Source organism: Acanthochromis polyacanthus, chromosome 12 (genome assembly GCF_021347895.1).
Source record: "Acanthochromis polyacanthus isolate Apoly-LR-REF ecotype Palm Island chromosome 12, KAUST_Apoly_ChrSc, whole genome shotgun sequence".
In the NCBI taxonomy this organism is placed as follows: Eukaryota; Metazoa; Chordata; class Actinopteri; family Pomacentridae; genus Acanthochromis; species Acanthochromis polyacanthus.
The window spans coordinates 17792403-17810786 of record NC_067124.1 but is presented as its reverse complement, the minus strand read 5'-3'; the positions used below and the strand labels follow the sequence as shown (position 1 = coordinate 17810786).

Below are 18384 nucleotides of genomic sequence, written 5' to 3'. Positions count from 1 at the left end.
CCTATGCCGCCACCTGCCGGAGGGGCGGAGTCACGCTTCACCTACACAGCTTCACGTGTATCATCATGTAAACTGACATAATAGAATAGAATAGAATAAAATACGCTTTATTATCATTATGCAGTATATAACGAGATTGGAGAGCTTCTCCTTTTCAGTGCAAAGAAATCTTAAAGATAGTGCAAACAGTCTATTTACAAATATACAGTATAATTAACAGAGTGAATGTCAAAAACAGAGTGAATGAGGCAGTGGTATATATCGCACATTTCAAATTATATTGTTTGCTGGTTGTGAGACATGAGACATGAGGGGTGGTGATGGCTCTTGGAAAGAAGTTGTTTTTAAGTCTGTTTGTCCTCACTTTAATACCTCTGTAATGCTGAATGGTAAAAACTGAACAAATTAACCAGTTACCAAATAAATACAACAATAAATAAACAGAATATGAGAAGTTGTTTTGATTCATTGTGTTTTCCTGTATGAACCTGCAGAATTTATACTAAATGTTGTTGGATAAATGTATAGTATTAGTCTTTGTTTCTGCTGGACAGCACTTGTCTCAGTCACTATTGTTTTAACCTTTAGATGCATAAGTGGGCCAAAAATGACCTGGTGAGGTCGTTTTCTAGCAATATCGTTGTACTGAAAATGTTTTATATAATCCACAAGGGTACATGTTCATCAGTTGAACCACTTCAAGTTGAAATTGGTGAAACTCAAACAATTTAAAGTTTTCAAAGTCTAAATATTCACAAACACCAAGTTCAGTTTGACAGTGTGAAAAACGACTGTTCAACCAACAAAAACAAAGGATAAAAGGTGCTGTTTTATTGTTCGTTGGGTCTCAAATCCAGTATGAAGATGAATTAAACACAACAGATGTCATGTTAATAATAAATAATAAAGTAATAAACTTAGGATAGAAACACAGCAGGGAGAAAGTCTGGTTTAAACAGACTGTGAAGAGATGAACCTGGTTAAAATGAAAATGGTTAAAAACTGTAAAATCTGAAGCGTTTTTGGAGGCAAATATTGGAGCTGTGGATGAAATAACTAAAATACATCAACAATTTATTACAGCAGCTAAGAATACATTTACTGATGCCCTCAGACATGACGCTCTGACTTCTTTTATTACTAAGGTCAATTATTTAGACTTTCAGTATTTATTTTTGAAACGTCGGTTTCTAGAATACATTCACCTGACCAGTCAGAAAGCTGCTGGAAAAATGACGCAAACACAGAAAGAAGATTTCATTTTTAATATGAAAGTACAGTTTGATGAAGAGAGAAAATAAAATCAGTCAAAAATCTTATTTCTGACTGACATCATGTTGATCTGCAGGTTAATCAATCACTGTGATTGGTTTTAATTGATCAAGTCAATTCATTCTGACAATCTGATTTATGAAAACATGACTGGTTTATCTATCTGAACATATGTTATATGTTATTTAATGAAAATTATTTTTCATATTTATTTTTTGCAGGTAACAGCAGCAGATATTTCCTGCAGCAGCGCCCCCTGCAGGCCGCAATCACTAGCGGCTCATCAAAACCACAATTTATTCCATAGATCTGTTTATAGGTGCTGCTGTGTTTTTTCACCAGTAAAATATTATTGAACTCTTTTTGATTGTATCACAGGACATTTTAAAAATGTTTTAAACATTTACTTTTAGTAAAAATCATTTAAGAACAAGAAGAACAACAAAAAAAGTCAAAGTAAATGGAGCATTTAATGCCCTTCATTCTCTATTCTGAAAAATTTCCTAAATCTTGTAATTTGTGTTTCTACTATTAGCAATCAAAGTTTTCTTCAGCTGAAGTCATGAATCTCGGTGCCGTTTGTTGTTATTCAACAACAAACAACGCCGCCAACAACAACAATGTAAAATCTTCTGCTGGATGTGACAACATAAGGACGTGACTCTCAGAACAGTCACCACGTTTTATTCTCACATCGTGTACTTAAATGTGTTTGTGCTGTTTTTTTTGATTTACATTTTTACACTATGAAGTAAGACAAAGTTTTTTTTAGTGGTTGATTCTGAAGTCAGAAAAGGACAAACAATTTTTACTTCCTGTTCTGTTTTCAGAAACTTCCATTTGATCTGTGCTGAATATTCTCATTCATGCGTGTTATTCATCTCAGATTTGCCGTGTTTGTGTTTTTAAATGCGCCTGAGGAGGAAAAAAAGAATCAGAAAATCATGAGATGAAGTAAAAAGCAGCAGCTGAGGCGTCTTGTTTATAGCCAGATGTCAGAGGTGCAGTCTCCACCAGGATACCTGAGCTCGTGGGCCAGAGCCGGACCGTCGGGTTCTTTACCAAAATCCACCAGAAAGTTCTCATTCAGGGAAAGACCGCCGTTGACAGTGTCCACATCGATCTGCATCATCACGGAACCCTCTCTGAACCAAGCACAACACAGAAAGAACCTCAGCACACAGGATTTACTCTGACTTCACCTGATCACAAGTATCTGGACACCCACAGCTCCACTGTACAGCAGAACTGTCACATACTTTAGTGTTAAACATACATAACAGTACAAACTGCAGCAGGACGACTACAGAATCTCCAGAGTACAGATTCCAGGACCTGGACTCTGGAGGCTCCCGGGTCGGTACCTGAGCATGTCGGGGTAAAACTGCTTGTCCCAACCGCTGAACAGAGACGTCGTCACATAAAGTCTGCGACCGTCCAAACTGAGCTGCAACATCTGAGGACTTCCAGGGATACGTTTCCCCTGAGAGACAGATAGACAAGTGAGACAGATTTGAGAGAGAGAGGTGTGAAAGACAGATAGACAGACGATGATTCAAACAAAGACATCGGAGACAGTAGTATTACAGGTACATGGTCAAGTCTTTCTCCAGCACCCTGGGATCATCTGTTGGGCCATATCGCTTCAGACAGACAGACAGACAGACTCATGAGACAGAGAGTTGAGAGAGACAGAGGCAATTTAGACAGGTGAGACAGAGACGGGTGACAGGGAAAGAGAGGACAGAGACAGACAGTTGGGCTGCCTCCTGTCTGTAGTACCTGGATTATACGGGGGCTGGGCTGCGGCTGGTTTTCTGGATCCTCCAGGATTTTGACTGGTCCGTCAGTCACAAGACTTCCTCCCAGAAACACCTGGAACAGACAGACAGGTGAGCTGTCTCACTCTGAGGTGTCATCTGTTCTACATCATCGGACAGGTGTATCAGCCTCAGACCTGGCCGGCCAATCGGGGGTTCCTCCGGTCTGTAATGTCATACTGTCTGATGTCACCGTGCAGCCAGTTACTGAAGTAGAGAAAACGGTCGTCCAAAGAGATCAGGATGTCTGTGATGAGACCTGTGCAGACAGACAGGTGACAGGTGAGATGGGTGAGACAGATAGGTGACAGGTATGATAGAAGGGTGTCAGGTGAGACAGACTCACCTGGCATCTCTGGCAGCATCCATCCCTCCACCTTCTTGCTAGGAACACTGATGACTTTCTCTGCAGCCCAGTCACCTTTCTAAAACACAGATGCCACACTGAGCCATGCTAACAGGGGAGTTAAAGGCTAACATCAACATGCTAACATGCAGTACTGAGGCTGTAGGCACAATAACAGAGATATTAATGGATAACACCAGCATGCTAACATGTGATACTGAGGTTACAGCAATCATGCTCGCACAGGAGCTATAGGCTAACATAACCATGCTTACAGTGTTAACGTGCTGGTCATCTTAGGTGAGCATGCAACCACTAGCTAATTTGCAGTAAACATTCTAAAAACAACACCTGCAATTATCGATTTCAAGTTTTGATTTGTGGTCAGTTTAATTAATTGATTAGTTTATACTGGCAGGATATTTTCTTCATGTGGTTCTGACCTGCTTCAGTCAGAGTTCTAATTAGAACAGATATAATGTTCAAGCTAATTTAATCTTATAGCTCTTTATCACAAAAATTTAACTGATTAATTCTGAACATGCAGTGTAAGAACAACAGAGTCCATCAGAACCCTGTGGTACTGACGGGTGTTTTGTAGAACCTAAACACGGTTGACTTCAGAGCACATCCCACATATCCCTCGGTGGCACTTGGGTCGTGCAGGAACCGGACCTCCAGAGGAATGGCGCCGTCTTCACCCAGCTCCAGCGTCTGCAGCTTCCTGTGGGTGGTCCAGTCCCAAACATTGAGGGAGCTGCCATAGAGGCCTGAAAAAGAACCAAAGAACCAAGATGAAGTTCTCAGATTTCACCCTACGGTACCTCGTGGAACCCTGCCAGGATCAGAAGCTTCCTCACCTTCTTTAACGTGAGCAGGGTTAAATCCATTGACCAGAGCTTTGGGCGCCCCCCATTCGGTGCTGATCATCACGTTGTGTCTCGGCTGGTACCAGAAGTCGTAGCCGAACGGCGCAGCCTCCCCCTGGTGCTCCCAGTTACCGATAACCTCGAACGTCTCGCCATCCAGCAGAACAAACCCACCTGAGAACACAACGGTTCATTAGAACATTTGCACTAGGTGAGTGTGTGTAGCTGTGTGTGTTGTCGCTGTTGTGTTACCTTTGCCGTTCCCCGCTGGGTCTCCCATGCAGCTGATCATGATCTGACCGCTGCCCAGACAGTGGCTGGTGTGAGGATTCGCCAGACCGCACTTCCAGAACAGATCGACTGGCTCCACCATCTGAATGCACACAAGTAACAAAATAACAACAATAACCAATAACCAGACAACGATAATACAACAGCAACGCAACAACACAAAAATTAACGCAACAATAACAACAATAACACAACAGCAACAGACCAGAGACCTGAACTACGAAGCCACATTAGTGTCAGCAGGTATATTGAGATTGAAGTTTTCAGTATCACAAAGGTGGCTGTCTTTTACCTGCTAGATCTCTATGGTAACTGATACTATGGAACTAATCTGGTCCAGGTTGTGTTTAGATTTAGACTTACGGTTTAGATTTAACCAGATGGTTTCATGATGATTCTCTGAGTGATTCAGATTCTCTCTGAGGGAAAATGTTTTGTCTGGAAACCTGTTGATCTGTACATTACTAACCATTGAATGCATTGATCAGTAAAATAAATACATTAGCACACATTCAACAGTTTTCTACCAGCATTCCTGTCCCGCATCATTTACAGAAGCAGCTTTTTACCGTCGCACATTATATTCCTTGTTGTTATCCATTATAACAACCTGTTGACTGAAGCAGCAGCACACAATCGTTTAATTTACTGAAGAAGAGTCACATGACGAGTTAAACTCCTCCTTCTATCTGAACAGAGTATGAAGCAGGAAGTCTGAGTTACAAAGAAAGTTGATGAAAACCTTCATGATACCCATTAACTTTGACTGAGGAGACGATTTATACAAAGAAAGTCTGGATATGTTGAACTTTCTTCGTAGTTCAGCCCTCAGGTCTTGGTACAACGGGAACTCTGACCTCTGTGTTTTTGACTGGAGTTTTCCTTGAATATTAACCTGGTGGTTCTGGTTCTGTCCAAACACTTATGGTGATCAGAACCTGAAACTTTGGGTTTCTAACTTCAGTCTGAATGATGCTCTTCACTAATGGAAGCTGCAGGCTGTTTTTAAGGAAACCTGAATCTTTGAGCGGGTTCCAACTACAAAACCCTTCACTGTAGAACCTCCATCAGAGCACATAAAGTTCCCAATCCAGGGAACAGCGGGCTCAGACATGTTTATATTCTGATTTATTTTTGGTCCAATGGTCCAACAGATTCTTGTGGTTTCACATCAACAGATGGTTTATTAGTCAGTTGAGTGTTTATCAATTTGATCTCCCTGTTTTTATTCATTCTGTACAAGTCAGTACTGGTTCTTCCTGAACCCAAGGTCAGATTTATAACAGCTGCCTCTGACACACATGAGAAACATACAATACTCTGAACAGTGAGAAACGTTTATTTCTAGGAATAAATCCAGAGTTCTTATTAAAAATGACAGTCTCTTATTAAACTATATAAACTGACTAAACTCAGAAATTCAAGTGAAAGATGCTTTGAACTCAATTGTTGAATTCAAGTTGGTCACCGTGGTCTCATTCAGCATCATAAATTCATCCTGTAGCAGAATGACAGCAACAAACAGAACCCACAGAGTCCAGAGTCCTTATCTTTTTTAATGCTCTTTTTTCTATTTTTATGCGACACCAAAACCAGTCTAACACCAGTTCAATACCAAGTTTAAAACTAGTTTTAAAAAGGTCTGACACCAGTCCAAAACCACCCTCAAAACTACGTCCAAACCCTGTCAGAAACTGATCCGATACCAGTTCTAAAACATAACCCTAAAACTAGTCTAAAACCAGGCCAAAATCAGCACCCTGATGTCTGCATCACCTTTTTTGAGCTCATGGGTGAATGATGTGGTGGAGGTGGGGTCATGGACAGCAGCAGCACTGCAGTAAATCATTAAGAGATGCATTGGATTTGTGTTTTAGTGGGAGCAGCTGGTCATGTGACTGCAGTAGTGGACTTAACATGTGTCTTGGTGAAACTGTAGTGATGACTGTACCTTGTGCATTTTGGGTGCCCTGGGATTCGTCCCCACATCGACAACATAGATTCTCGAGGAGATCAGCGACGGCAGAATCAGACGGTTTCGTGTCTTGGAGGGGTCATCAAAACAGCTGCTGCAGGCGTTCCAGCCGGAGTGATGCAGCTCGTCACGAAGGTTCGGCATCGGCAGCCGGTGGATCACCTGAACCAACATGTTTATATTTATACAGGTAGAGACAGAAATCACAAGAACATGTGGATCTGATTAATTCATAAGATGTTTAAAGAACACGGTTACAGAAAGATATTCAAAAAATTAAGACAGAAAAACAAACACCTTAAAGAAGAAGAAGAAGAGAAAGAAATGTATGAAGCAGCAGCATGAAAAACCTGTTCGAGAACAAAGATGTTTGTTATCAATCAGCTGATTAATTCAGATGGGAAAAAACTGTCTAAAACAATTCCCAAACCAGTCGAAAACCACTTTGAGACAATTTCTAAAACTAGTCCGAAAACCAGTCTACAGGTTCTAAAACCAATTCAAAACAACCCTTAAGTGGTCTGAAACCAGTCCAAAATCCAGTCTACAGCAAGTGTCAAGTCCAAAACCAGTCTATATGTCCTAAAGCCAGTCTATCACAAATCCTGAACCAGTCTTAAATCAGTCTACAACTAGCCCAAAAATAGTCTAAGACAAGCACCACAATCAGTCTAAAACCATCCCTAAGACTGTCCAAAACAGTTTAAAATAATCCCTAAACCAGTCAAAAATCAGAACTAAGAAAGTCCAAGTCCTAGACAAGTCCAAAAGTAATCTAAAGGCATCCAAACCAATGTAAAAACTAGCTGTAAGGCCAGTTCAACATCAGGTCCTAAAGCAGCCCTTAAACCAGTCTAGCACCTGTCGAAAATTTGTCTAAATCCAGTCCTAAAATCAGCACTAAAACTATTCTAAAATCCAATTCCTAAAACAATCCAAGATCAGGTCCTAAAGCAGGCTTAAAACCAATCCAGCACCTGTCTAAAACCAGTCCCAAATCAGTCTAAACCGGTCCAGGACCAATGATGGACCACAGAACAGTTTGAGCTGTAGGACCAAACAGAGACTGGTCCGGGTCTACCTGACTGTAGGTCGGAGACTTTGGGTCAACGTCGACGGTGGCCAGGTAGTCGGGTTTCAGGATGTCGGTGCTTCGGTAGATGCAGGGCAGGTAGACGATCTCCTCCCGAGGACCTGCAACCAGGAAAAAAGACACCAAATGGAACTGAGCTATCATTAATACACCTGTTGTTCCTTTACTGTGGTTTTTTATCTGCTGCTCAACATGTCTGACAAACATCATGAAAGCAGGAGAAACTCTGCACATGTCCATGAAATAAACATGTCTGTGTGTTGGAGCCTATTTCTATTAATTGATTGCTTCAAGCTCAGCATCCCTTAAAGATGGCCACTATCATCTGCCACTGCCCTTCAGGGATAAAGACAAGGTTATGCCTGAGAACTACGAACTGGTTAGAGAACGCACACTGCACCTTCTGAAAAAATTTAGAAAGGATGAAGTGTATGCTGAGGAGTATACAGCATTCATGGAGGACATTCTGAAGAAGGGCTATGCAAAGTTCCACCTCAACAACTTCACAGGAAAGATGGGCAGGTGTGGTATATCCCTCATCACGGGGTTTACCACAAACGAAAGCGCAAACTGAGAGTGGTGTTTGACTGTACATCCTCATTCAAAAGGACGTCACTAAACAAGGAGCTCCTCCAAGGACCAGATTTAACGAACACACTTATTGGAGTCCTACTGAGGTTTCGACAGGAGCAAATCGCAATTATGGCAGACACTGAGGCAATGTTTTATCAAGTTCATGTTGATGAGAGGGACAGAGATTTTTTGAGGTTTTTATGGTGGCCACAGGGTGATCTCAGCAAACCACTTGAAGTTTATAGAATGAAAGTCCACCTGTTTGGAGCTGTATCATCCCCGAGCATTGCTAATTTTGCCCTACATCAAACTGCTCATGACAACCAGAAACATTACTCAGATGAGGTCATAAAAACAATCAAAACCAACTTTTATGTGGATGACTGCCTCAGATCTGTGCCAACCAAGGACGAAGCAATTAAACTCATAAAAGATCTGACAGAAGCCTGCTACCAGGGAGGTTTCACATTAACAAAATGGGTCAGTAACAGCTGTGAAGTTTTAGCATGCATTCCTGAACCACACAGAGCGACGACAGTCAAAGAGCTGGACCTGGATGATGATGAAATAAAGGGTCAAGCCTCAGTCGAGCCAGCACTTGGAATCCAGTGGAACATTCATAGTGACACCTTCAGCTTTAAAGTAGCTTTCAGGAGCCGTCCTGCAACAAGAAGAGGTATACTCTTGACAGTAAGCTTGATTTATGACCCATTAGGTTTTCTGTCTCCATTCATTCTAACAGCCAAACAGATACTCCAAAAACTCTGCAGATCCAGGTGTGGATGGGATCAAGTTATTCCCCAGGAAGTTGCAAAGCCTTGGCAGAGATGGGTCAGGGAATTGAATCAATTAAGTGGATTTCAAATAGGAAGATGCATCAAGCCTGAAAACTTCGATCCAGTAGAGGCTGTAGAACTACATCACTTCTGTGATGCAAGTGAGTCAGGTTATGGCACAGCAAGCTACCTCAGACTCACAAACCACCAAGGAAAAATCCACACCTCCTTTATATTTGGAAAAGCCAGGGTGTCACCTCTCAAGCAGATCACAATACCCAGGCTTGAACTCACTGCAGCAACACTAGCTGTTAAAGTGGATCGGATGTTGAGAAAGGAGTTACAGCTCCCACTTACTGATTCCACTTTTTGGAGAGACAGCACATCTGTGTTAAAATATATCCACAATCAAACCAAGAGATTCCATACATTTGTATCAAACAGAGTTGCAGTGATCCATGATCTAGCTCAAACAAGTCAGTGGAGATATGTTCATTCAAGAGATAACCCGGCCGACGATGCATCACGAGGGTTGCATGTGGAATCTTTTTTAAGATCAAGATGGCTGAAAGGTCCTGAATTCCTGGGTCAAGAGAAGAGGAAATGGCCAAAGAGCTCAAAAGACCTGGGAGAAATATCTGCACAAGACCCTGAAGTGAGAAAGGAAGTTACAGTTCATAGTGTGAGTACTGACAACCAAGACAACCCTGTATGTAAACTGATCAAACATTACTCATCATGGAAACGACTTCAGAGAGCTGTTGCCTGGATATTAAAGGTGAAAAATTACTCCAACTTCTAAATCAGCAGCGAAAGGATCAGACACGTTTCCACAGAGAAAAAGGGAAAACTCAAAAGCGATCATGGGCTACAAAATCTATCGGTAGAGGATATGCAAGAGGCAGAAAACGCTCTCATTTGTTTTGAACAAAGGCGCTATTATAACAGTGAGTTTACGAGTCTGGCAAACTACAAAAGGATCAGTGCAAGAAGTACTCTTATCAAGCTGGATGCAATCATTGATCATGGCATCTTGAGAGTAGGCGGCAGAGTAAACAAAAGTGCCATGCCAGTGCACCAGAAGAATCCAATCATTCTTCCTAAAGGTTCTCACATATCCCATCTGATTCTGCAGCATATCCATCACCAAGTTGGACATTCAGGAAGAAGCCATATGCTTTCCAAGTTACATTAGAGGTATTGGCTCCCTCATGCAAACTCCTCAGCCAGAAAAATTATCAGAAGCTGTGTTTTTTGCAGACGCATGCAGGCAAAACTTGGAGAACAAAAAATGGCGGATCTTCCTGAGGAGCGTTTGTATCCAGATCTACCACCTTTTAGTCACGTTGGTATTGACTACTTCGGTCCCATTGAAGTGAAGAGAGGCCGAGTCATGGTGAAACGCTGGGGTGTCATCTTCACCTGCATGGTGAGTCGAGCTGTCCACCTGGAGATGGCAAACTTCCTAACCACAGACTCATGCATAAATGCAATACGCAGATTTGTATGCAGAAGAGGACCAGTTATAAGTATCAGAACAGACTGTGGAACCAACTTTATTGGAGCTCAGAAAGAACTAAAAGAAGCATTGAAAGAGCTGAATCATCAGAAAATTCAAAACACATTTTTAACCGAAGGAGTGAAATGGATCTTTAACCCACCTTTTGGAGCCTACCATGGCGGAGTCTGGGAAAGATTAATCAGGTTAATTAAAAAAATTCTCACATCTGTTCTAAAAGAACAAACACTGGATGATGAAACACTGTCAACTGCACTATGTGAAGTCGAAGCTATCCTAAATGACAGACCTATAACCACAGTGTCAAATGACCCCAATGATTTAGAGCCATTGACCCCAAACATCTGCTCCAGCTTAAGGCGAAGACAATCATGCCACCAGGAGTATTTGAGAAAAGGGATGAATATTCCAGAAAGAGATGGAGACAAGCCCAATATCTCGCTGATCTCTTATGGAAGCGATGGACAAAAGAGTATCTTCCACTGCTGCAAGAAAGAAAGAAATGGCACAACATAAAAAGGAATTTGAGCCTTGGAGATCTGGTCATCATTGCTGACAACACAGCACCAAGAAACTCGTGGATTATGGGATGTGTGGTGAAGACATTTCCTGATGCCAGAGGCTTTGTGAGAAGTGTTTTGGTTAAAACCAAAAACAACATGGTTCAACGACCAATAGATAAACTGTCTCCTAATGGAGGCGGCGTGATGAACTAAACATGAGGCTGTGATTCTACAGCTTCCACCATAGACTGTTTACACAATCATGGACTGTGAAAAGACAGATGGTCATCAAGTGAATGGACTTAGAACATAAAGAGTTTATATATTGTTATTGTTTGTTTGGCTCCTTTAGAATTTTGTTTGTGTAATTGTTTTGCTAAGGCCAACAATTAGGGGCCGGAGTGTTGGAGCCTATTTCTATTAATTGATGATTGATTGTTTGAATTGTTTTGATCATTTTGCTTGTTGTGATTATGATTAACTGCTCACCTGCCTCCTACTTGTTGAGCCATCCCACTCCCTTGATTAAGGGAGAGCGATCAGCTGTCGCTTGGAGGGCTCTGTTTTTTGTGTTGAAGGAGTGAGGAGTGAGACAGTTTATCAACCACTAAATTTCGTTATTTTTGCATTTTGAGAAAGTCAACAACGGAGAATACTTAACTTGTGTTTACGTAAATAAAACTTGTTTTTGAATCATAATAGATCTCCGTATGTGCTTATTAAATTAGTGAGTCATAAACCTCCTCCTCAAAAGACGAACCGGACTGTTTTGGACGTCTTGTTTTTTGAAAGCAACAGCAGCCATAACACTGTGACAGGATGGTGTTTAACATGGAGAATCTGTCTGTAGAATAAAACAGTAACGCTGAAAGAACCTGAACTACAAGTGTAAATTATTATTTTTTAACAGTTGCAGTGATTTTATTTATTACCCTGGCTGGTTGCCAAGATGTAATGTTTTACAAGGCAATATAAAAACTTTATTGATGTTACCGTGTTCTGTTGGTCAGATAATCAGCAACTGACATGATAGATAACTGAGGAGGAATTGATAGCGGTGCTTTTAGAAGTTTAAACATCAAACAGTTGAGGAATTCCTGGAAGCTGTAAAATCTGTCCTCGGGCTGAACTTAAACCTCAGTTAAACCCAGTCTACAGCGGGTTAAATCTCAGGTGCGGTTTAACCAGAGGGCTGAACTACGTAACAAGTACAACATATCCAGACTTTCTTTGTGTAAATCAGCTCCACAAAAACTAGAACCTCAGAGTCAGCGGGTATCATGACGGTGTTTATCAACTTTCTTTATTCACTCATAATCTCTTCACATAAAAGAAGGTGTTAAACTTATCATCAGTAGATGGACCAATCATGTTCCTCCTATAGTCAGCAGGCTGTTTTAATGGAGAACAATTAGGAATATAAAAATTTATGATGGTAAAAAGGTGCTACTGTAAATGATGCAGGACAGGACTGCTGGTAGAAAACTGTTAATCATGTGTTAATATATTTGTTTTACTGATCAATACAGCAGATTATTTCTAACAGACAGCTCAAAGAGAATCTGAATCACTCAGAGAATCATCTGGAAACCATCTGGTTGAATCCAGACTGTGAACACAACCTGGACCAAGTTAGCTCCACAGCATCAGTTACCATGGAGATCTAACAGGTTCAACCACCTTCATGATACTGAAATCTCTGATTTTCACACTAATCTGGCTTTGTAGTTCAGGTCTCTGCAGTGGGGTTTCAGTGATCACGTGACTCTGAGACGAGTTTCCTGTTTGATAAAGTTGTGCTAAGTGAAATGATGATGTCACTCACCCTTCATGGCGTCCAGCGGGCTGCGGTATCCTGGTCCACATCCTGAACACTTGGCTGAGGAACAACAGAGATCAACCCTCATCAGAAACCTCCAAAGAAACGTCCAGTAAAAGTCAGCAGCTCTTCAGTCCTGACATCATCTTTGAAGCATTCTGAAGCAAACATATGCTCCAGTTTAAATGCTAAAAGTTCCGCAGGTTGCCGTAAAAGGCTGAGGAGAGACTGAACCTGGAACTACATGGTTCCTGCAGTGGGAACATTTTAACAGCAGAACCAGGGCATGAAGACGACACTTGGAGCTGAAGTTCTCAGGAGAACTTCACACTGGACATCAGTCTACAAACCACCAACAGAATTACAGGAGAAATTAACAGCTTGTGAATCCAGAAGATCTGAGCACTCTGCTGGACCAAACGTAAAGAAGAAGCACAACTTCCAGAAACTGAGGGATACTTTAACAGAATTTCGTTTGTCAAGAACCTTCATCTGTCTGTTCACACTCAGCAACAACACGACGCTGTGATCAGTAAATACTAACGCACTGACCTGGGTTTGGTTACAGCGACAATGCACAACACGGCTACAAAGAGACAGAAAACAACCACAAAGGGATACAAAACCACCAAAAGAGTCACAACCAGAAAGAGTCATAAAACAACCACAAAGAGACAGAAAACCACCACAAAGACAGAAAACAGCCATAAAGAGGCACAAAACTACCACAGAGACTAAAAACTACCAAAAAAACACACAAAACTCTCACAGCAAGGGCGTAGATTTGCATAGGGACTGTAGGGACATAACACTACCAACTTTTCAAGAGGGTCAAATTGTCCCCACCAACTTTTAAGCAACTTTATTTGCATTATATAATGAGTTCAGTTATATAGGTAATTTTGATTGTCTTCCCATATGTTTTAAGGATAGAATTGACCCTACCATTATTAAGTGAATTATTTACATTATGTTCAGACCAGGTTCAGACTTACATTTACCCCTTTTCACTTGCTGAATGTGCCGGTCCAATCAAACGTGCGTTTGATTGGCTGATGACTTGCGCCCCCCCCCCCGCGCCACCCACACGCACACTCACACTCACACTCACACAGCCCCGGCAGAAATACACAAGAAATAAACATGCCACCTTCTCCGCCCCCTTCGAAGAGGAGGGATATTAGAAGTTTTTCTCGGCCAGCAGCAGCAGCAGACGACACTGTAAGTAATGTAAAAAGACGTCAATATTGTGGACGTGGGGAACACACCACTAATGTTGCTACTGAAAGTCCGACCTGCATCAGAGTTAGCATAACATTAAACTGTGTGAACTTGCTAACCTGCAAAACTCGAGTAGGAAGCTGCTTAGAGAGAACTGTCCTCCTGTATGTGTTTTCTACTGTTAACGTTAATTAAACTGTGAGAAATGTAGTGAACTCTGCTGGAAAATATAGAACCAGAAAAACGTGAGCAAGAAGCTGCTTAGAGAGAGAGGTCCCAGTCTGTGTTTCACAGGAAAGTGTTGACAGTCAAAAAAAAAACACATGCTGCTGCTTTTCTTCTTGTAAACGGCCTGGTTTAGAAGGAAAGAAGGCTAGAGCATGTTGTGACTTTACACTTTTGAAACCAAATACCTATTAGTGCATTTATTTATTAATTAAAATGTATTTAATTACTATCACCTGAACCAATACACATGAAGTTAGTATAAGTCAATACAGATTTATTTTGCATTGATCATTTAGCTTATCAATTAATTAGGTTCATATTCGTGAGAAATGTAGCCCTGACCCCCGTTCACCCAATCTCTTTGGTCTTATTAATGTCCCGTCCCCAGCAAAAAGTGTACATGCAGGTTATGCTGTTATATCGTCCCTACCAATGTTGAGACCAAACCTACGCCCTTGTCTCACAGAGACAGAAAATAACCACAAACAGACACAAAACTACCACAAGGAGACTAAAAACTACCACAAAGAGACTAAAAACTACCGCAAAGACACACAAAACTACCACAATGAGACACAAGACCACCACAAAGAAACTGAAGACAACCACAAAGACAGAAAATGACCACAAATGGACACAAAACAACCACAAAGAGTCATAAAACAACCACAAAGACACAGAAAACCACTACAAAGAGACACAAAACAATCACAAAGAGAGAAAACCACCACAAAGAAACAGAAAACCACCACAAAGACACACAAAACTACCACACAGAGAGAAAATAGCAATAATTATACAGAAAACAACCACAGAGACACAAAACTACCACAAAGAGATTAAAAACTACCACAAAGAGTCACAAAAACACAAAGAAACACAAAACTAGCAGAAAGACACACAAAACAACCGTAAAGAGTCACAAAACAACCACAAAGAAACACAAAACTAGCAGAAAGGCACACAAAACTACCACAATGAGACACAAAACCACCAAGAGACTCAGGGATGGGATTTTTCCGTGGATCCGCGGATTTCCGCGGATTTCCGCGGATTTCATTTCAAGTTTGAACACTTTATTGTCGCTGATACTCCCGCGAGATGGTAATGACGTTAACGGTAGCTTGTTAACGATGTTAACAAGCTGTCCTTTGATTGTAAACGGCCCAGCCATTGGAAATCGCTGTGCCGCCGCGGCTACGTTAACGGTAGCTTGTTAACGATGTTAACAAGCTGTCCTTTGATTGTAAACGGCCCAGCCATTGGAAATCGCTGTGCCGCCGCGGCTACGTTAACGGTAGCTTGTTAACGATGTTAACAAGCTGTCCTTTGATTGTAAACGGCCCAGCCATTGGAAATCGCTGTGCCGCCGCGGCCGCACCCCCCCCAAGACAACCGCAAAGACACCCAACACAACTTAGAGGTCACAGTCGTTGCCGCTATTAGTGAATAACCAGCTACAACCTTTGTCACTGTTGCGTTGGTCACTGGACTGAAACCAACTGCTGGTTTCTGAGACCTTTTGGGGTTTTTTGTGAAACTGATTCCAGATCAGCTTGAATCACCCCAGAAGAATCCAGTCTGGACTCTTTAATCTACAGAGACAAACGGGGGACAAAAGTCTACAAACTTCTAAATCTGCTGCAATAATAAACAAAGCAGCTCGAGACTACTGAGGACTCCTGAAGAGAAACACAGGCAGCCTTATGTAACACACATACGCACACACATACATGCACATGCACACACATACATGCACACGCACAAGGCTCGGTCAGTTGTTTTCCTGTTAATCATTACTGATCTATCAGTTTCACAGCTTCAATAATCAATAATATCAGTAATAAGGACGGACTCTGATCAGCTGCTGTAGATCAGGTTTAAAGCTTTTATCAATAATCAGATTAATCAATACAAAAGATAGATTTTCAGGTATTTTTTGTGTTTCTTTGTGTCTGATTTAATTTGGCTGTTGCATTCACAAATGTCCTGTTTTCCAGACTGCTTGCATGCACCCACTAATACAAGGGTTTCATCACATCCAGCTCCTAAAACCTCTAGAAAACCACAGCAGCTCTTCAGAGAGCTCTAAAAACACGTATGACCACGGTTGAAAACTTTTACTAGCAGCTGTTTCCATGTCTGACCAGTTTAAGCTGCACAGGTTACAGCAGCCAGACTCCACCAGAAACACATCCGATTTAAGCTGCAGGTTGTTTAAATCTCACTAACTTCGGTTTGCTTTGTGCAAACAGCACTAAAATGTGATGGAATGCGGATTCATTTGTCCGGAGCTACAGAGAAGCAGCTCCACAGTGGATTCAAACAAACAGAACAAAGGTCAGTAACAGCCTGAGAGCTGCAGCTCTGACCACCCAGACTCCAAAAGGAAAACTCCAGGTTTAAGCAGCTGATTGCGTAAAACTCACAAACTTGATTTCTATTTTGTGCAAACAGCCTGTAAAATGCAGTTTCATTATAAATAAATGAATTTTTTTTTTAATATTGTGTCTTACATACATGGGCTTATAAGACACCAAAATAAACACTAAGCCAGTTGCCAAACAGTAGGCACAATAAACCCATTTTAGAATTTCATTATTTAAATAAAAAAGTGATTCATTAATCGTGAGCTGCAGAGAAGCTGCAGATGAGCAGCCTGAGAGCTGCAGACCAACCAGACTCCACCAGAAAAACTCCAGTTTTAAGCAGCTGCATCAGTGATGTAGAGATAAACTCACCCATATCTGAGCTGCTGGTCCAATCCTGCAGGTCTGGACTCCCTCAGACCAGAACCACTGACATAACACCAGGGGGAGGACCTACATGGCCTGTTTGTGAGGAGCCAGCCAATCAGAGAGGAGGGGTGGGTTATAAGTTAACCTTGATTTACTGTCAGACCTGACCAGCTACGTGACTGAACTTACTTGCAGCTGGTTTCAGAAGTGGGTCAGAAACAATAACTAACCATTGGAGGCTGCAGATGGATGAGGAGACACAAAGAAGCCAAAGTATTAGAGGCTGTAAAATCTGTTGAACATTTAATCAGAAAAGGAGCATTCAGTATTAATTTAGGGTGTTTTTAATCTCTGTTTAAACACTTGTGTGTCCTTTCTTGCATATGTATTGTTTATTTGTTACCTTTCTTCCTGCTGGGACCTCTTGCCAGGTCCATCCATCCATCCAGTTCTACAATTCTACAATTTCATTTAGCAGACGCTTTTGTCCAAAGCGACGTACAACACAAGAAAGAATTCAGACATAAGGAAAAACCTGTAGTAAGTGCAAAAAGTGCTTCAAGTGCGATTGGTCAAAGGTGTTGCCATCAAGTTGCAGAAGAATTGCCAACCCCCCCCCCCCTTTTTTTTTTTTTTTTACTTTGTCAGCACTAATTAAGTGCTGGGTTTTGGACCACCTGACATCCATTCTCTCTACACCACTTTATCCTCACTAGGGTTGCAGGGGGTGCTGGAGCCTATCCCAGCTGATTCGGGCAAAGGCAGGGGACACCCTGGACAGGTCACCAGTCTGTCACAGGGCTACATACACAGACAAACAATCACACTCACATTCACACCTACAGGCAATTTAGAGTCATCAATTAACCTCAGCATGTTTTTGGACTGTGGGAGGAAGCCGAAGTACCCGGAGAAAACCCACGCATGCACAGGGAGAACATGCAAACTCCATGCAGAAAGATCCCGGGCTCAGGCCGGGACTTGAACCAGGGATCTTCTTGCTGCAAGGCGAAAGTGCTAACCACTACGGCACTGTGCAGCCCTCTTGCCAGGTCATCATTGTAAATTAGAAACTGTTCTCAACTGAGCTTACCTGGCAAAATAAAGAATTAAAAAAAAGCATTCTGCTGGGTTGGAGGTTCTGGTTGGAAGAACATGGACCTTCCTGCTGGACGTTTTCCTCTGAACCACTGAACTCATCCAGAACCAGTAGCTGTGATCAAGTCAGACATCAGACAGATGTGATCAGTGTAAAGTTACAGTTTTTGTTTTGTTGTTTTTTGGAACCAACACAAACAGGTGGAAGTGATGTTATGTTAATGATAAATTCGGTTTAGTTGT

At 41.7% G+C, this 18384-nt stretch overlaps 1 protein-coding gene across 1 annotated transcript; it reads right to left on the bottom strand.

The window, feature by feature from the left end:
• Positions 1-1250: 1250 nt before the first annotated feature.
• Positions 1251-17126, bottom strand: selenbp1 (selenium binding protein 1). Its single transcript, XM_051956669.1, has 12 exons — positions 17047-17126; positions 12863-12916; positions 7655-7767; positions 6550-6735; positions 4560-4680; positions 4299-4481; positions 4027-4208; positions 3439-3517; positions 3230-3351; positions 3055-3147; positions 2637-2755; positions 1251-2417 (listed from the first exon to the last, which is right to left on the bottom strand). The coding sequence occupies exons 1-12, from the start codon at positions 17048-17050 to the stop codon at positions 2255-2257; spliced, it is 1419 nt and encodes a 472-aa protein (XP_051812629.1). The 5' UTR covers positions 17051-17126; the 3' UTR covers positions 1251-2254.
• Between the last annotated feature and the right edge of the window lie 1258 nt (positions 17127-18384).

Bases quoted from the DNA above. Each gene is read 5' to 3' on its own strand.
- selenbp1 (XM_051956669.1), bottom strand. The intron at 6,736-7,654 runs GTAGACCCGGAC...ATGTTGGTTCAG, and splicing joins AGTCTCCGACCTACAGTCAG to GTGATCCACCGGCTGCCGAT. The intron at 2,418-2,636 runs GTACCGACCCGG...TGCTTGGTTCAG, and splicing joins TTTTACCCCGACATGCTCAG to AGAGGGTTCCGTGATGATGC.